Consider the following 20,299-nt stretch of genomic DNA (forward strand, 5'->3'; position numbering starts at 1 on the left):
AGTGAATCTCTCAATCAACCTTTCTCTCTGTCTCTCTTTCTCCTCGCCCCTCCCTTTCCCCTTCTCTCTCTCCACAAAATTACTTAAATAAAACATCCTAAGAGCAATTCTATTCAGAATACCTCCCAAACTGGAAACATTGCAAACATCCATCAACAAGAGAATGTAGTAACAATTTGTGGTTTATTCATCCAGCAGAACACTACTCAGTGATAAAAAACAGAATGACTCTTGATACGTACAACATAGCTGAGTCTTGAAACCATTATGTTGAGGGAAAGAAGCTGTTCAAAAAGAATAATACACAATCACATTTTATATAAAGTTCAGGAATAGCTAAAATTAATATACGATGACAGACATCAGCAGAGCATTTGCCTATGAGGACGTGTGGATTGACCAGAAGGGGACACAGGAGAATTTCCTGAGGTGATTGGGGTATACTAAATCTTCTGCCAGTGTATACATTTATTAAAACTCCCAAGAATTGTACACTTATGGACTATGCATCTCACTCTAAATTTTACCTCAACAAAAATATAAAATAATCTTAACAAAAAATATAGGTGGGGTTGAATTGCATGATATAAACAATCATTTTTCTCAGTGAGATATTTTGATCTCACATGAACAGTTTGGTTTTTTAAAACTTACTGTATTCTGTTCAGAAAAGGAATGCATTTATTTATTAATCTGCTGGGGCTGCCATAACAAAACACCACAGACTGGCTTAAACAACAGAAATTTATTTCCTCACAACCCTAGAGGCTGGAAGTCTGAGATCAGGGTACCAGCATGGTTGGTGTCTGGCGAGAGCCCTCATGCTGGCTTGTAGACTGTTGCGTTCTCCCTGTGTCCTCACATCGTGCGTAGAGACAGAGCAAGCTCTCTGGTGTCTCTTTTTATGAGGACGTTAATGCCATCATGAGAGCACCACCCTCCTGGCCTCATCTAACCCTATTACCTCCCAAAGGACCCCCCTCCAAATACCAGCACATTGCTGATGAGGGCTTCAACATATGCATTTGAAGGACACAATTCAGTTCGCAGCTATAAATATTCTAGAAAATCTGGAAAACATAGGTAAGTGGAAAGAAAAAGAAAAAACAAAAAACCCTGTAGTCGCATTACCCAAATATAGTCACTGTTAACATTCTGATGTCTTTTTCTTTCCAAAGTTTTATTATTTCAATTTCTATGTGGTTGTAGTCATTCCGTACCTATAATCTTGTATCATGAGCTTTTAAATTACAACATAAAATTTTTTCTGTGTTACTAAAATCCCTTTTTAAATACCTCTTTTTAATAGCCACAGAAGGTTCTGCTGAATGACTGTGCTGCAGTTTACATGTTCATTATCTTGTGGTCAGACGTTGAGATACTTGCCAGTATTTTGCTAGTGTAAATAATGCTGTGATAAATACGTTTGTACAAGAGGCTTTTTCTGTAACTTGGATTTCATTCTTGGGATAGAATTCCAGAAAATGGAAATTGTAGGTTAAAAGGGTATGGTCTAATTAGATGTCGCCAAATGCCTTGCCAGAAAGATGATGTCCCACTTTGCACTGCCCCCAGCAGCAGGGCAGGAAGGGGCATCATCTCTTTGCTCTTAAGGGGCTGAGGTCATTTCCACTAATGTGTTTGTTGGCCTGTTTCCATAGGTAAAAAAAGACAGCGGCAGCCGACTTGCGTGGGACTCCCCTGGCTCTTCTGCCCGAGACCCTACCACTCCCTCTCCCTGGCAGCCTCTGTTCTGGGCCTCACCCAGACAATCTGAGTAGGAACAAGCCATCTCATCATTCACAGCCATGAATTTCCTCCGGCGACGCCTCTCTGACAGCAGCTTTGTGGCCAACCTGCCGAACGGCTACATAACAGACCTCCAGCGCCCAGACAGCTCCACCAGCTCCCCTGCATCCCCAGCCATGGAGAGGAGGCACCCCCAGCCCCTGGCAGCCTCCTTCTCCTCTCCAGGATCCAGCCTTTTTAGCTCCTTCTCCAGTGCCATGAAGCAGACCTCACAGGCCCCCTTGGGGCCAATGGAGCCTCCAGGTCCCTCCACGCCTGTTGTTCAAAGGCCCAGGATCCTGCTGGTGATTGATGATGCCCACACAGACTGGTAAGTGGGACTCTGCAGGTGCCCCCTCCACAGGGGCAGGAGAGGAGATGGGGCTTATCTCCCTCGTGGGGAAGAGAGAGGGGAAGAGCTGTGAGAGGTTCTGTGGTATCAGAGACTGGCAGGAGGGAAGGCCACTAATGCCAAGCACCATGGCAGCTACTTTGTGCCACACTCTGTCCAAAGGGCTTTGTATTTAAGGTCTGAAATCTCTCACCTGCAAATCCAAAATCCGAAAAGCTCTGAAACCTAGAAAATAGTTTATAACCCATTTGGCAACAAAACCTGATCTGAAGGAAAGTTAGACTGTAATAGTCTTCATTGTGCTACTCACCGTGCTTGTTCATATGATTTGCTGCAGACATCGTAGTACATTTGATATGGGGTACTGCCCAGAGCCCACTGGAAGTATTATATAATATATGGTGTATGCACTGTATTACTTTTCTAAAAATGGAAAACTTAAAATCTGCAGTAACTCTGGCAAGTTGCTTGACCTCATTTGGCTTCAGCCATGCTCTCTCATTGAATGGGGTTGCTATGAGGGTAAAAGAAACCAACAAAGGCCCACAGTCCTTATCTGAAACCCTTGGGAACAGAGTGCCTGAGTTTGCATCCCTACTCTTTCATGTACTGGCAGTCTTGTTCCAGAACCTGTCCTCTTAACAGCAAAGGTAGGCAGAAATGACAACCCTTCCAGTCTCTTCCCAGGTATGCCCCGCCCCGATAGATGGTAAGCATCCTGGGGGGCAGAGACTGGACACATGTGTCAAGGTTATTGCAGCAGTAGTTCCACAGGTAGTTACTGAGCACTGACTGAGTGCAAAAAACAGTCTTAGGTACTCAGGTAAGTAGTGAACAGGCCCTGCACATATGGAACTGCAGGTGGAAAAGAGGTCTCTACTCCAAATTTTTGGTAGACAGATATGATAAATATTATCATTCCAGTTGGAGACATAGAATTTGCAGTCCAGGAAGTAAACCCAAATGCGGAGACATGGAAGCACACCATCCAGGGCAATTCTGACAGTGGACCCATGGATGGCCATGGGAGCTGGAGGGCAAGGTTTTTCTGCATGCATCTCCAAAAGCTGCCACAAAGTAGGCATCCAGTAAATATGTATTAAATGAATAAATTAATGTATTCAGTTCCCTGAGCATGCCAGGTGCTCTGTTATTCTATCATGGCTGTGTGCACTCACATTCATTCCTTGAGAAGTTAACTCAGGTTGGGAATGGTTGAGCCTATGCTTTGGAGTGGGAGATATTTATAGTTTTTAACGTATTCAATACAGTCAACATTAAAGCATGTCCAGCAGGTTCAGACATTAGCCATTATTTTCCTGCGAAGAAATCACTTCATCTTAACCAGGATAGTCATGTGCCTGGCCTTTGTTCTGACCCAGTCTGAATCGTCTTCAGTGATGCTGCTTGCTTGAAGGGTCTTACATGAAGCCTTGTCCGTCTCTGCTTATGCTCTTATGTAAAGCATCACATTTAGGTTCTGAGCCAAGGGGTTGATTTCTGCAGCGGTGTTGCTTCTATGCACTCTTGCCTGTGCAATCCTGCTGCCTCTCTGCCTGGTAATCAGAATGCATACATGGCCTTTGCAGTCCTCTGTTTCTCTTTAACCCAACGTGACCTTGATTTTGAGTGTTCTCTGCAGACTGTGTTATCCCTGGTTCAGTCAGGGATAACATGGTATGGTGATGGGGGGTATTTGTCAAAAAAGTTGCTTCCTGTGTGGAGGCTGACCTAATAAATGGCAGCATGGTGCAGTGGTTAAGAACTCAGACTTCAGAGCTGTCTGGATTCAAATCTCTACCCCATAATAGCTATATGACCTTTGAACGTTAACTGCATCTAAATGGGAATAAAATAATACCTACCTGTAGAGTTAATATATGTAAGTACGGTTAAAATCTGAGTTACTGTAGAAGTGTTTAGGATGTGTCTAGTAGACAGTAAGTGCTATTTAAGTGCGTATTATTATCGCAGACTATTGTTACCTTCTGTGCAATATTCATCATCTCGACAGCAGCTCCTGTAGGCATGCCTGTTTAATTTCTTTATGCCCAATATTAGGCAGAGTGGATTAGGATTTACCCCTGTTGTACTAAGGTTTTCTAATGATCACTCTTCCCTGCTAGCTCTCAGATGATAAAGTTGGGTCTTATTAATTAATGTCTGTCCCCCACAGTGCCCATATGGTGTGTAGTGTAGTGTAGGCGCACAGTGAATGAGATTGGAATGCCATGAATAGCCTCAGCCAAGTAACATTTAAATTTTGACTTTGGTCTTCAATCTCTCTAATCCACAGGCAAGACCAATGTGTGAATTTTAGGCTGTGCACCCTGGTGGGGGACACAATTTTTGGCCAGAGGAATTTCTCCCAGTCTGTTTCAGTCACGCTTTTCATATGCTCACAGGTTAATTAGGTCTTGAGAACAGCAGTCCTTTTCTTGCCTCTCAGTGGTTAAAAAAGTGGAGAGGTGAGAAACTGAGACTCATTATGTCACCTGGAAGTTGGCTCTGTACTCGTTGGATGTTTGTGACAGAGATTTCCTACCCACACGTAACAGCTTCTCCTATAGAACTCCATCCTAGATCCTTTAAGAACTTGCAGGCCTTTCCAAATACATTCTCAGCTTCCCAGATTGATGCTGGCTGCCTTAAACCCCAATCCTTCCCTGCAGAGTTCCCGAAGGATGCCTGTCCCCCTGATACCAGGAGTGGCCAAGAGGTGGCGGGCCAGCCCCACTGTCCCTGGGTGGCTTTGGCAGAGCCTCGCTGCCTGGGGTCAGCCCTCTGCCCAGCCCCTCCTTCATTGTGCAAACTGTTTCCTGAGAGGAAGAGGTTGTTGGAGGGGGAGAAGCCAGCTCACACAGCCCCTTTCTTCCTCCTTTGAGATGATAATGAGCGGGGAGAAGATCCACCGTCTGGACTGAGAGTGAATCCGCCGGGAACAATGTGCCTCCCTTTTCTTCCTTGTCAGCCCCAGTTCCTTCTCTCTGTCATCGCTTTCCAGGTCCAGGACCCTGCTGCAGAGTCAGGTTTCCTCGTGGATGAGAGAGTTGCAGGAACCTCCCACTCTTGCTTCCTGACAGGCCAGCTTGCATACTCTCTGAACCAGCCTGGGCCCCCCAAGGAGGATCTGATACCTGGCCAGTGAACGGGAGAAGGGGCGTGAGGTGGGGAGGGGAGGACTTTTCATCTTCTGAGGAGACACAGAGGGTCCCAATGCCACCTTTTCTGGGAAGAAGGACTCATGGCCGAGCATTCTAAGATCCCACCAGCTTTTGGGGTTGCCCCAGAGGTGAGCCTGGCTACATCAAGGATGTTGGGGAGCTTTGGATCAGGATCACCCCCCAATAAGGTCTGGCTCAGTAGTAGTTCTGAACTAAAGCTGGTGCTGTCCTCTGGGATGATGGGAGTTCAGTCAGCCTTGAGAACCACAAGGGAAAGGAGAAATAAAACAAAAGCATTTCAAGCTCAGTTTTCTTCAGCCCTACTTGCGTAGAATTTTCCAGCAGTTTCACTGGTCTCAGGCCTCTAGCCTTGACCTCACCGCCTGGTTACCTTTTATGTTACCACCAAAGTATCATCTTTCTGAAAATACAAATCTGATCAGTTTGCTCCCACGCCCCACCATGTATCCCCTTTTGTAACCATTTGGTGGTGCATCGTTGCCCTTAGGTTCAAAGTCAGAGTCATAAGCAGGTCTGCCCTCCTTCTAGTTCTGCCTCCAACTCCACTTCCTGCTTTGCTGCTTATTCCGCAGGAATAGCAATGATTTGTAGTTTTCAAACACACCTCGGCCTTAGCACATTCTGTTCCCTGCTACCTGGAATACCCTTCCCTATCTTGTTCACCGAGCCAATCTCCATTCATCCTTAAAAGCCTGCTCAAGCGTCACGTCTTCTCTGAATTCTTCCCTGACACACCTACCCTGCCAACAGTGCTAATAACTACCTCCTTGGATAACTTACATTCCATTGTGTCACTGCAGCACACGTGACACTGTATTATAGTTAGCTTTAGGTGGCTGTTTCTTCTGCAAGAACAAGGTATATGTCTTATTCTTTTTTATATCCCTGGTGCTCAACACATAGTATATTTTCAGTTAGCATATGTCATTGTTCCCAACCCAGTCCAGTCAGGACAACCTTTATTGGGCATCATTGGGAGGGGTTTCCAGTTTTACTCACCTGTGTATAAAGTCTTGGCTCTTTATTTTCCAGTACATAGCTAGAATAACTGTAAGGCAGCTGTTTGAGATTCATAAACAGATGAATTTTTAAATTATTAACAGAATGTACTGGAACCCTAGGTTTGATTTTTCAAAAGGAGAACATTGAATATGACCCCAAGAAAGATTGTTCATAACCAGGTCAGGGTTGAGTGTACTTCCTTGCTCTCAGTTTTACCTGCAAGGTCTCAGGAGCCCGAATGGGCTTGGGGAGGGGATGTTGGGGTGAAGGGGGCATAGAGCAGCTAAGCCTTGGCCTCCACCCCTCCCTCCAGTGGCCTCTGGAACCCTCCTCTCCTCTCGCCTCACCAGTGGTCCTTGTTCCCAGAATGTCTGCTATTCCCTTTCAACAATTATCTATTGTTACCTTCACTTTTATTCTCCACCCTTCCCTAGGATTTCTTTTTTATTTTATTTGTTGAGGAAATGAAAAGAGGATTCTTAGTTTGAAACACCCCTTAACTACTATGCTTTCAGCCTGGCGTTTGTGAGGCTATACCATTCTACTAAATGATGGCTAATGATACTCATTAAAGCACAGTGTCCATGTCTAGATTCTCCAAGAGTTCTTATGCTGTGTGATAATTTGTGTCCCCATGACCACCAACCCACACATGCCTACTTGCTATCTTTGTATCCCAGCGCCTAGAACAGGGCAGGCAGATAATAGGTGCTAGGAAACATCTGTTGATTGAGTGAGTGATTTGAAGGTGATGTTATTGGTAATGACAAGGGTGAAGGTGTGACAGTGAAATTGAGGAGTGACCTTGGTGGTATTCTTCAACCCTCTTTTTCCCTCTCTCACTTACTACTCAATCCAACAGAAAGTCACAGTGGCCATGGCGAGAGTATTTACACCATGGAAATTGGCAAGTGCTACACCAGGCATTTAGGTCTCCCCAGAGAGCAGGTTGTTAAGCATTTGCCAGCACACCGCTGCTTGTTGCACTTCCTGATTTTACTGGGGAGCATTTTACAGGTGAGGAAGCAGAGCACAGACAGACCAGGCACCTGCTTGAGGAACCAAAGCCAGGAGAGTGGTAGGCTGGGACTTGGATGGAACTAACTTTTTAAAAGGCATTTCGCATGGTGACCTGCCTCCTGCTGACCACTGCCCAGGGTTTTAGTGTTTTGCATGAGGTAGGTGCTGAAAAATCTTGGTTGAAAAATGAATGAACACACAAATGAATAGAACGAACCACGAGCTCCTTGGGAATAGGATCATGTCCTCATCATCGTCATATGGCGAAAACTTGTGCACTTTCTGTGACCAGACATTGTGCTAAATAGTTTTCATAGATTCTCTAATTTAATCCTCCCAACAACTGTATGGAGTATTATTACTATTCTCATTTTAATAATAAGGAAAACTGAGGCTCTGAGCCTAAAATGAGAGCAGATGCTGGTGGCACCTGAATCAGCTCAGGCCATCCAGCTGACAAGGCTGGGCATCCCTGTTCTCTTATCATTCTTCCCTCTCCCACCTGAGCACAGGGTGTCAGCCCATGGAGCAGGGCTCTGGAGCCTCACATGTGTGCACTCACCCACACATGCTCGGTGTCTGAGGGCAGGACTGCTTGTTACAGCACTGTGGCCAAGCACAGGATCCTGGTGGCCTCATCCTCAGAGGAAAGCACCCACCTCGAGTTAGGCAGCCCTGCCCTACCAGTGCCTTTGGGCAGCCAGAATGTTAAGGTGCCAGGGGAAGAGGGGCTTCCCGCAGCCAACCAGACACTTGTGAGCTTAGCCTTGGAAGTTGGACCCTTTGCAGAAGTGGCCCTTGGACTATTTTCCTCTTTTTAAAGCACCAAGGGAGCTCCAACAGGGTCTTTTCTGTTCTTTTCCCCTGTGTTTTGATATTAAAGTGTGATTTCCTAACACATGGCTGACATGATTCCCCAAGAGAGTTAAAAATCGGGAAGAAGATAAAATACAGAGAACTCCGGGCTGGCAGGTGGCAGGTCAGGATTGAAATGCCAGCTCTGCCACTCACCTGCTCTGAGGTCTTGGCCAAGCTGCTTTACCTTTCTGAGCCTCCGTTTCATCATGTGTAAAGTGGGTTTATAATGCCACCCCCTTCACCGTACCACTAAGCTCACAAGGAGGTGTGAGGCTCCAATGAGAGCAGTCTGTTCCTCTCGTTCATGGACGTTTTTCAGTGTGATGGTTTGTTTATCTGTGATGCAGTTCTGCTCTAGAGCATCAGCTCCAGGAGGTAGAGTTTAGACCTGTCTTGTTTAACCACCGTATCCCCGGAGCCTAGCACAGTGCCTTGAACTTGGTACAATAGGATAAATGGAGGATATAATTAACAAGCAAATGGATGCTTTTGCCAAGGCTGTTATTATTATTAAGGGAAAGTTCAGGATTGAGGATGCCCTGGGGGAGAGCCTTTCTCAGAAAGCACTCAGCTGCCCTGGAATTCGGGAAGGGTACCAGACACTTCCATGCTATTCCCCAGGCTCCTTCCTCCTTCCTGCCCAGCTGATAACTCAAAGGCTCCAGCCTCCACCTTAGAGTTGAGCTGCTTCAGGCTGCTTGAGTGAAGGTGCAAGACACTGCAGGGTGTCTTGGCAGCCCTAGAAGCCTTGCTGTGACCTAATTGTCCCCAGGGTGACCAGGACTTTCCACTTCCCACTGTGCCACCTTCTGGGTGTGGGGGTTGGGGAGCAGCATTAACTCAGAACTGGCATCACCAGCAGAGGTTTTGGGTAGAGTTGTCGGTTTTAGCCAATAAAAATACAGGATGCCCGATTAATACTTAGATAAACAATGAATCAGTATAAGTATATCCCATGCAATATTTGGTATAGACTTATTTATACTGCAAAATTACCTGTTGTCTACCTGGGATTCAACTTTAACTGGATGTTGGGACTTCCCTGGTGGTCCAGTGGTTAAGACTCCGTGCTCCCAATGCAGGGGTTCCGGGTTCTATCCCTGGTCAGGAAACTGGATCCTGCATACCACAACTAAGACCTGGGGCAGCCAAATAAGTAAATAAATATTTTAAAAAATATATTAAAAAAAATGTAACTGAGTGTCCACTAGTTTATCTGGCCACGCTACTGATGGAGGTGGCAACGAGAGACAGTGCCCAGCCCTGCTAACATGCTCCCAGTGAGAGGCTGGCCTTGGCTTATTTTTGCTTTCTGGGTGGGGAGCCAAACCAGGCTCCCCCAGTCGACTCCATGCTCAGGAAGCAGCTTTCCCTGCCTGTGATGAGGACTGAACAATCTCAGTTACTAGCAGGGCAGGAGCAAAACCAAGTGGGCAGTATCGAGGCAGGCTGCCTGGGCCCCCGTTCTCTCACTCACTTATGTGACCTTGGGCAAGTCTGACCTCTGAGCCTCACATTCCTCAGTTGTAAGGCAGGATCGGATCGTGGCACATCTTTCACGAGGGGTCACTATAGAGTTAGAGATGATGGCATAGGTGGGGCTAGTACTGGGCTTAGCTGCCATACAGGCACTGAAATGGTAACTGGTATTAACAATTAATTTCAACCACTAATTGCTAGTGAATATAATAGCGCTGGGAGCCAGGGGGAAGGAAGCCACTTGGCATGTTTCTCGGTTCAGCTGGATATGATTGAGAGCTGTCTCCTAGAAGCCCTGGAGGAGGGGTGTCTGGATGCTGGTAGGCTGGCACACTCTCTACTCTGAAGATGGGAAGATGGGGCCGAGCTGGTCCCCTCCTCCTGGAGTTGGCTGGGGGTGCTCAATGGGGGATACACACCTCTCTGTTGAAGACACTTGGCTCTGGGAAACAAAATCCTTATGCCTCCCTCCACCACTTCTACCCCTAAGACTCTCCTTGAACAAGGACGGGCCCTGCCGGTTCCCTGTGGGGAAATCCAGAGTGGAGGGAGAGGGAGCTAAGAAAGTCTTGATGAGAGGGGTCTTGCCACCCTCCTACTCCCTTCACCTGCTGACTCACAGAGGCCACCTCACACAACCTGGAGTGGTGCTGGACTTCTGGGCTCGTCCTTCCACTCTGGGCACCCTCTGCCACTCCCCCTCCCTCCGCCCTGGTGCCTGGGTGGGGAGGGGCCTTGGGCATTCCCCAGCAGCCTGCCCCGTCGCCTGGACACCAGCGCCGCTTTCCCAGGCCCGGCCCCTTTTATCAGGAGGACAATGTACACACACAGTGAGGGCCTTGTGTGGCACCCAGGCCCCGAGCCCTTTGACTTCAGGAATTTTTCAAGTGCTGACCTCTCTCCGTGAGGTCTCCCCGCCATCCAATCCAGAGGCCTGGTGCCCCTGCTGCTTCCTACCCTGCTCTTGCAGGGAGAGAGGGAGAGGGGAAAACAGTGAAGAGTTGTCTCCTGCCCTGGTAGAGTCTTCACCCTCAGATTTGGCTAGGAAATCTGGGGGAAGTGTCTTTGAGCAGAAGGGAATGTGGGGAGGAATCTGATATGTGCTGTTTCTTCCTAAGTTCTCCCTTCTCTGCTGATGCTGTGAGATCTCAGTGGAGCCACTTTCCTCTCTGGGCCTCAGTTTCTTCATAAGTCAAACAATGACAATAGACTAAGATCACGGTCCCCAAAGCACTGTTTCCATCAAAATGACAGACTACCAGGCACCACCCTACACCTTCTGTATTGGATAGAGTTCTTTGTTTGCAAGAAAAAGAAATTACTTTGGCTGACTTAGGCAAAATGGGAGTTTATTGAAAATATGTGGGAGGCTCACAGAATGAAAAGAAAAGCCACGAAGACCCGAGTTTAGGAGAGGTCAGGACCCAGGGCTCTGCCAGGACCTAAGAGGCAGGGACTTGGGGACAGTCTCTGGAGACGTCAGCTCCTGTTTCCTCCCAACCTTGTGCCTCTCTGCTCAAAAATCAAATTCCTGAGCAAGAACAAACCTGGCTGGTTCCACAGTGTGTCTTGGGGACAGTCCCATCAAGACTGTGTGCAGGAGAGAGGCTTGGTTCCATGTGTGCAAGTGCAGATAGAGGTGCTGTTACTAGAAGTCAGAATGGGTGCAAGACAGGCCACACTGAGATGTACCCCTAGAACTACAGAGTTAAAATATCCAGAGGAGAGCTCAGGAAACTTTTTTTAAATGATGAAGAGCCAAGTTTAGAAACCACTGAGCTAGAGGACTGGTTTCATGTGGCTCCCAACTGGTAGAACTGAGGCCAATGAAGCAGACAAATAGGGAGACGTGTCAGCTCAGTGCACAGAATGGTAAAGTCATCCAAAGACCACGTGGGCTTCCTGGTGAGGGAGTGAGCCCCCTGTCACTTGCAGGTATTCCAGTACAACTGGGCTGGTGATTTGGGAGGAACAATGCAGAAGAGGCTCACACTCTAAAAGAGTCAGCCTGCAAGCCCTTAAAGGAGGCTCAGACCTGCAGCTTTTCATTTTCCCCACTCTGGCTTTGTGTCTCAGTCACTTTTCCTGCCTTTGCCCTGCTTTTTTCTGAAGAGTTCAGCTGTTCAACTTCTGAGTCTTCCCTCACCCTCCAAAATGTGGTTTTCTCACCTAGGTCCTCCTCTTTCGAAGGAGTCCCTCAGATGCCATGGGCTCTCCTAGCAGTAGCTGTTCCTGTTCCTCCAGACTTCACCTGCCTGGTTATAGCCTTGCCCTGTGGGAGGCATGTCACTGGGTGCATGCCGGCCTCATTACAGAATGTCTTTTCTCCTGGGTCCTGTGGAAGCCTGCCTGGGATGTGTTTCCTTGACAGGAGGGAGGCTGTAATGGCAAGAGAGGGGATGGTGCTTTGTGTCCATTTTCCTGACCTCCAACTCTGAGTTGGGAGAAGGGGTGGACGTGTGGGCTTCCTGAGGGTTTGCATGGAGCTAATTGCCATTTTCATAATGGAATTCGTTAAATTAGGGGTTGCCTGTGCAGTTGCTCACAGGAGACAACGTGGTCAGTGAGTGAAGAGGCAGGTGTTAGGAAAAGGCACGGGCACAGAGAAATATTTCCCTGCTACAAGGAAAACAACAGCGCAAGCTCCATGACAAATGTATCTGCCACTTGACTCTGGCTGCAGAGAGACAACAGGGAGCAGTGGGAACTATTAAGTGTGGGAACTGATGCCCTTCTGAAGGCACTAGCTGCCGTCCACTCAGCCAGTTTTTGCCATGTGGGAATACAGGTGTGGTGTTGCCCAGTTACTGATTTTCAGGGGAAGCCAGAAATCTGAATTCTTTATATGAATTTTCTATTTTAAAATTAAAAGTATGTAATTTAAGTCCAACAAAACAAGACTCTGGATTCCATGAGGTTTGCCAGTTGGCAACTTCTGATGAAGACAGGAGTCAGGGTAAATATTCCTCATCTGGACCTGTCTCCTGGCTAGACCAGGAGCACCAGGATGGCAGGGGGCTGTTTTGTTCAGCATAATTCCTAGGGACTAGCACAGTGCAAAGCACATAGTAGACCCTGGATGGATGGATGGATGGATGGATGGATGGGTGGGTGGATGGATGGATGGACGGGTGGACGGGTGGGTGGATGGATGGACGGATGGGTGGATGGATGGATGGATGGGTGGATGGGTGGATGGATGGATTGGTGGATGAATAAGCGCATGGGTAATTGGATGGCTAAATGGATGAATAAGTGGAGGGAGGGAGGAGGAGGGAAAATGACTTCTCACAGCTTTCTCCTTCTGTGCCCTGCCCTTCTCACCTTGACAGGCCTCACAGCCCCTTTCTAAATCAAACACTTAATATTCTCATGGTCCCCTTCTTCTCATCCTCCTTATACCATCTAAACCCCTTTTACGGATGATCAGATACAAGTCACTTGCACCTTGGTATGAATTACCTTTCAGTGTGTAACCATTTTCATGGGCATTTCCCCAGGTTGAGCTCTTAATAGATGCTCATTAAATGTTTGCTGAGCGAACAGCTTAGCCTTCTAAATGTGAACTATCTTGGTGGAGTGAAGGCTGTGGATTTTCAGAATTCTGTGGGAATGAGGGTGACACAATGTTGTGTCTTCGGAGAGAGGAGGGCTAGGAACTGGGAGATAACATTCTAGCATGATCTCTGCTGTCAGCATGAGTGGGTGGCTGACAATTTTGTTTACCCTAAAGGCTGGTGCTGGGTGGGAAGAGGAGCTCCCAGGCGGCAGCCAAGGCAGGTTTCCATCATGCTAGACATGACGCAGGAGTTCCATTTAGAGCAAGGAAGATACTGCCACCTTCCCCTAAATGCTGTGTCACTTCCTCAGGTACATGCCCACTTGTTGAAGGAAAGGAGGGAAAGAGATGAACAGTGAACACTTGCCGGGTGTCAGGGATCTCATTCATGGGGCCTTACAGCAGACATAGTGATACATAGTGATGTGCTTACTTTTTCAAATGAGACTGGGGCGCAGGAAGGTTGATGTTTGTCTGAGGCAGCACTAGGGAATAAAGAGCAGAGCTGGAGAGGACCTGGGTCTGTCCTCCGCTAACGCTAGCAGGGCCTGCCCCCGGCTCTACCTGGAGGGTGAAGTCCACCCCAGCAGCCCACCCGTGAGCAGCCCACTTGCTGGCACGTTTTTGGCAGGTTCCCAGAGGCCTTCACATCTGCGTCCTCATTTCATCCTCATGACCCTATCTGTGGGTGGATCTTCCCATCCCCACCCTGTCGATAAGGAAGCAGAGGCTTGTTCAAACGTTGCAGGTGCCAGAGCTGCAAATTCAAATCTAGGTCTTCTGCTGCATGCCTGTCGCTCATTTTTCCTGCATATTGGGAGACATGCCCCAGGAAGCTTCATCAGCCCCCTGAGCGCCACCAGTGCCTGCCCAACTCATGTGTCCTTGTATGTGCCTTTCACACACACACACACACATCAGACCTTCTCAGATTCATCTTTGCAGCCCTTTGTCCTGGCAAAGGGTAAGTACCAAACGTTGGATGGATGGATGGATGGATGGACGGACGGACGGACGGATGGACGGACGGACGGACGGACGGATGAACTGGGCCACTTCACCAGGGAAGTAGCCCCTGGCTCTCAGACTGGGCTGGGTCCCTTTCTGTGGGCTGACCTGCTCTTTGGGCTAATGCCCTGCATGGTCCTTGTCCTTTATGGGTCTCTCCCTCCTGTTAGGTAGTAAGCCCCCTGAGGCCAAGAACTCAGGGATGAGGATGTTATCTTCATCCCTGTTTCCTTAAAGTCTGCAGACTGGAGCACACAGTAGATGGTTAGTACAAGTGTGTTAAATGTCTACCAAAGAAGCCTTCCCTCGCCACCCCAGGTCAGATCTCCCTGCTCCCTACTTCCTACCCTGTACCACCTTGTTCACTGTATTCATCATTTCCTTTTCACCTGGTTAGTTTCCTGACTTTTCCAAGAGCATGTTAGCTCCACAAGAGCAGGGACTGTATCAGCCTTTCCCCTCATGCCTAGTAGGGTGCCCAGTCCTTACGAAGCTCAGTAAGTAGTGGTTAAATGAGGGAGTGAATAAATGATGTGAATTGTGATCAGAGCTGCCCACACAAATCTCCTTCCCTATTGCTGTGGAAGCCTACGAGGGGACATTCATCATATCATGTGGCTCGGGGCCCTAGTGTGTCTCACTTCCTCACCTTCACAGATCCCTGTACAGGTGCAAGGGGCCTTGTCACTCTCAGAGGGTCCCTCCCTGTCCTAACTCACTGGAGCCCCCCCAGTTGCAAAGAGGTACGATGAGGCTGCCCCATCATTGGAGGGTCCCCTCTGGCAGTGGGAGGGGACCTGGAGGGTTAGCTATTCTTAGGAGTAGATAATGGAGTTAGAATGGGATCTCTGAGTTGGAACTCTGTGTTCAAAGGCCCTGCTTTTGTCATACCTTCATACATCCAGCCTGTCATGTGACCCTCCTCATCTTGCTCACTGAGAAAACCCTGAGCGTGTCCACCTTCAGGGTTCTCCTGTGTGGTCTGTCATCCATCTCCCCCAGCTTCTGTCCAGGCCACAAATGAGCAGTGGGCATGTTACATCAGAACTAAGAAAATCTGTTTCTAGGGCCAGATCCCTGCCTTCGTTCTCCTCCAGCTACTCTGAGACAGAACATTCCTGACCCTCTCCTCCCCAGGGAGGGCCCCGCCAAGGCCTAGCCTCACTGCCTGTACATCCCAGATGGGATTTATGAGAAGAGGGCTGCTTGGACACAGGTGGATGCGGTTCGTGCTAATTCTCCTCTTCCTTCTGCTCCTGCTGCAGCCAGGAAAGAACTCGGTATCGCTCCCCATAAATCTTGCTCACTCACCACATCCCGCCTCCCCAAACTAGGGATTTCCCACCCCAGGCAGCACTGGTTTTATAATATTCTCCTTCCTGGTGCCTCTAATGTGGCAGTAAAATCCAAGACCACCCACAGAGATGGAAGCTTTGTAGACTCAAGAGCTTCCCCCAACCCCTTCCCAAGGCCAAGGACCTGACTGATTGTCCAAGGACTTGACTGATTGGCCTGTGGATTCAGGGATCTCATTATGAGGATAAACATATTAGGGCATTAGGAAGAGGTCTGCATTAGGAAGACAGAGACCTCAGGCACAGTGGGGTCAACCATTTTGCCTGAGGTCAAACAGCCGGGCAATGACACAGGCAGCAACCCCAGCCCCCAGGGCATCTAGAATTCCAGACCATCCCTACCCTTTCCTCTGCCAGACAGAACTGTTCAGAAGCTGCTCAAGCCTGAACGAGCCCCAGGCAAGGAGGCAGCAGTCTGTGTGGCCTGTCAGGAGACAGACTCCTGACTCTCGGCCAAGCAGGGGGAGGGACTGCCTGACCCTCAGCTTCAGCCTGAGTCCGTCTGGCAGGCCCTGTAGTAAACATTCCAGAGATGGGCAAAACAAGTGTTTTTCCTGAGAAGGTGAGGCCCGTGGAGGCTAGAGATGCTTGGGTGGTATTGGTGTAGTGCTCTGAGTTCTGAGTTCGAATCCCGTCGAGGGCTGCTGGTTGTGTGTGTTGGACACTGAATGGTGACCCCACGTGGTAATGGGTATGGATTTGTAAGTGTGTTACAGCATTGCACCAGTAGATGGCAGTAGAGCAGCTGGAGCATTGGATGCCCCATGGCCTATCCCTGGAAACATTATTCATTTACCCATTCAGCAAACATTCCTTAAACGTGTGCCTGTTCCCTGGCACGTTGTGCTGCTTTCGGGAGATTCAGTGAGCATCAAGACACGGTTGGTTTCAGGTTTCCAGGAGCTCACAGACTAGGTGTACAGGGGCAGGGGACATGTCATTCCAACACACAGTGATATGTGTTATATGGTTGTTAAGTAGAGCGCCCCGTGGGAACCCAGAGGAGGGACACCTAACCCAGCCTCGTTAGGGGGGTGCTTTCAAAGAAACAGTAGCAGGGATCTCGAACATGAGAAAGAGGTAACCAAGCAGAGAGGGAGAGAACAGCAAACACAAAGGTTCAGAGTCATAAAAGCATAGGAATCACAGGAAGTTGAGTGTGTGCAGTAGGTGGGCAGAAAACCAGAGAAGAAATGGGCCATAGGTTAACAGGGTCCAGATCATGAAGGTTCCCAGAGGGTCTAGCTGAATCCTGAAAATCTTTAAGCACAAGGTCTAACTCACCATTGCTGCTTAGAGGCTCTGTGTGACTTTGAACCTGTGGGGGCTAGTCCTGGCCCTGCTGCTCCTCAGGGTGGACACTGGGGTCAAATCAATAAGAGGAGGGACGTGAAGGACTTGCAGGCCTTCGGTACCAGTGCCGCCTATTTATCATCAGCAGCATCACCAACTTCTTATTGCGCTAACGGGGCAGATCAAAGTGAGATGAACTGTAATTCTTTTCTGTAACCCCCATGAGGGTAGGATTATGTTTGTTTGTGGGTCCCCACGTATGGCACCTGTAGCCACAGTGTACACACTCAGTGGTTTCTTTGCTGTCATTGTTGATTCTGTTTCACACCCTGGGCTGTATACTTTGGAGCTTACTCTGTGCCAGGAACCATTCTAAGTGCTTTGTACGTCGTGTCTCATTTAATCCTCACAACACCCCTGTGGGATAGTTACTGTGATTATCCCTGCTTCCCAGGTGTGGAAACTGAGGCACACGGAGGTTGAATGAGTTAGCCAAGGTTACACAGTGAGTGAGTGGTGGCGCTGGGATTGCATCCACGTGGTCTGGCTCTGAGCCCACACACTACTTACTGCCCTTCAGGTACAGGATCAAGTGAATTTCTCACCACACCTTGGCTGGCACATGTTATCAGCACTTAACAAATGACAAAACTATGACCTGGAGGGGTTAAGTTCCTTGTCTTGGAACATGCAGTGAGTTGTAGAGCTAAGACTTTGCCCAAGCCTCTGTGATTCCAGATCCATGCTTTTCCCAGTATACCAGTGATTTCATTCATTAGTTACCATTCTGAGGTCCCAGGATCATCCAGTACTTCTTGTAAACCCAAGTGACAGGGACCCCTGCCCTAAGTCATACTCTGGCCCTTACTAGCTATACTCCTGACAGCAAAGGAGGACCCTGCAAATTGCACCCTTTGATCATGCATTGGGTACCCAGACCTGTAGAAATCCCTGCCCATAGGGACCCAGGCCCAATTCCAGGGCCTGTGTAGGCCAATTCCCGGATCCATCCTCCCCAGACATGGCCAAGGCACTGTTGATGGGGGTGTGGGTGAGGAGATGAAGCTTGGCCATGTGGGCTGGGTCATCCACATGCATGCACAAGAAGCCCCAGTGATGCAGGAGAGGAGGGTGGGAGGAGAATTAGGAAGGACGATGGAAACCAAGAGCTGGCAACCCCCATGCCACCATGTTCTGGGTGGATCTCCAAGAATTCTGAGAAGTTTAAATTCTGACCTTTCCAGGTCATTATGAAGTTATGTTGGTCAAGGAAGGAAGATAGGCATGTTTTATTTAAATGTTCGCCAGCTTTATCAATTTTAAATATCAGGCATATGATACATAGGCTTCCATTTGTTCTTTTGTCCCAAGCCCTACAAATATTAGAGGGGGGTCTTATCCCAGGGTCTGGGGTTTGCCAGCACTACCTTTAAGGATTCATAAAATTCACAAACTACATGAAAAGGTTCTCTTTGCATGAGGCTGGCTGCACACACATTTTGTTGAAGACCATCCTGGGAGAAAAAAACAAATCTTGCTTTCAAGTCACACTAATAACTCCTGTTCCCATAAAGTTCTACCTACTTGACATCTAAGCCAGTCAACATTATAAGTAAAAGTGGCATTAATATTACAGCCATCAGTCAGTGACTGAGGCAGTCTTGGAAAGAGATGAACTCCACTGGCATCTGCTAAGTGTGGATAGACTTCAGAAGCAGAGAGACTGCAGCTTGGTCAGAGAATTTGTAGCAAAGGTTCAATCTGGAAGGTTGAAAAAAGAGGTGGCAACATCGATGTTCCAGGGAAAAGAATAGAAGAAGAAACTAAGCAGAAGACTCTTGGATGTAACATTACTGATTAGAACTCAATCGTGGTCATACCTAGCTAAATGGAGAGTTGGGATATACATTTCTTGGTGCCAGTCTATAAACACTCTCACTGTAGGCAAAGAGGAGAATTGGGATTGGGAGCAAAGAGCTGTCTGTGCCCCGGGGAAAGTCTATGGAAATGCTTAACACAGTGCTCAGATTATAGCAAATCACTGAGAACTATTAGTTTCATCATACCAACAACCAGAAAGAGCAGATGGAAACTTGTATTACTTTTGCTTTGTGGGAGGGCATCTAAACCCAGGAGCACCCCAACGTTTGCTGCTGTTTTTCAGAGTTGAGAAAAAAACATTGATGTAGCAGTGGAAGTCCAGGATTAAAGCTGCTTAGGCAAAGTATTTCGTCTCTCTGGGTTTCAGTTTCCTTATTTATAGAAGGGAAATAATAATACCCACCTCATGGTGGTAGCTGTGTTAAATGAGAAAGACTAAGAATATAGCACCGGGCCTCCCTGGTGGCGCAAGTGGTTGAGAGTCCGCCTGCCGATGCAGGGGATGCGGGTTCGTGCCCCGGTCTGGGAGGATCCCATATGCCGCGGAGCGGCTGGGCCCGTGAGCCATGGCCGCTGAGCCTGCGCGTCCGGAGCCTGCGCGTCCAGAGCCTGTGCTCCGCAACGGGGGAGGCCACAACAGTGAGAGGCCCGCATACCGCAAAAAAAAAAAAAAAAAAAAAAAAAAGAATATAGCACCGTTTTTGGCACAGAGTAAGTATTCAACAATTTTTCCCCCATCTATCTCTTCAATCATTTATTCTTTCAACAAATATTAATTGAGCTCCTACTGTGTGTCAAGCATTCTGGTAGGTGTTGGGAATAGAATGATGAGTAAGGTAGATTGTTCCTGGCCTGGAGGAATTGTGTTATAGTTTGGTTGGACACAGGCATGAAACCCAGTTACTAATTGCAAGTAATTTCAATTATAATAAGTGCCATGAGAGAAAAATAGAGTATGAAAAGAGAATTTATATGAGAAAAGAGATGACTAAGGTCAAGATTAGGGTGCTTACAGAGAAAAATGGGCAAGTGGATGGATTTGAGAAATAATTAGACTGTAGAATCCATGGGGATAGGGAGAGAGAGAGGAAACAAGAATGAAGTCTAGGTATTGGCCTTGAGTGACGGGTAGATGGGATGCCATTTATTGATAATGGGAAGACAGAAGCAGGGGTGTAGAGGAAAGGTGATGGAAGGGTGGTTGGATGGATGGATGGACCAAGGGACAGACGAGGTCTGCTTCGTTGGACAGATGGACAAATAAAGAAATGAGGAGTCGGATAGAGCAACTTAAAACGTCTTTTATGGATCACATAGGGTATAACTCAATAAAAGAATTCTGCATTATTTATTTACGTAGGATTCTTTATTTCTTTTGATCCTTAAAATAATGTTTAGAAATATATCGTGCACATATAACTATCTCCCTTTACAGAAGATAAAACGGTGACACGGGGAGGTAAAGCAGCTTGGCAGAACCAGAACCTGAGCGTCCAGTCCTCCCATCCTGTACTCTTTC

General features: G+C 47.8%; 1 protein-coding gene across 1 annotated transcript in view; it reads left to right on the top strand.

Moving 5' to 3' along the window:
- The window catches only part of SYN3 (synapsin III), a 454,719-nt gene that overhangs the window by 37,362 nt on the left and 397,058 nt on the right, over positions 1 to 20,299 (top strand). The window contains exon 2 of the mRNA XM_060112343.1: positions 1,662 to 2,119. Coding sequence (XP_059968326.1) covers positions 1,809 to 2,119 — 311 coding nt within the window. The 5' untranslated portion in view covers positions 1,662 to 1,808. The remainder of the gene's footprint in view (positions 1 to 1,661; positions 2,120 to 20,299) is intronic.

This window comes from Mesoplodon densirostris, chromosome 11, assembly GCF_025265405.1.
Source record: "Mesoplodon densirostris isolate mMesDen1 chromosome 11, mMesDen1 primary haplotype, whole genome shotgun sequence".
NCBI classification, from domain to species: Eukaryota; Metazoa; Chordata; class Mammalia; order Artiodactyla; family Ziphiidae; genus Mesoplodon; species Mesoplodon densirostris.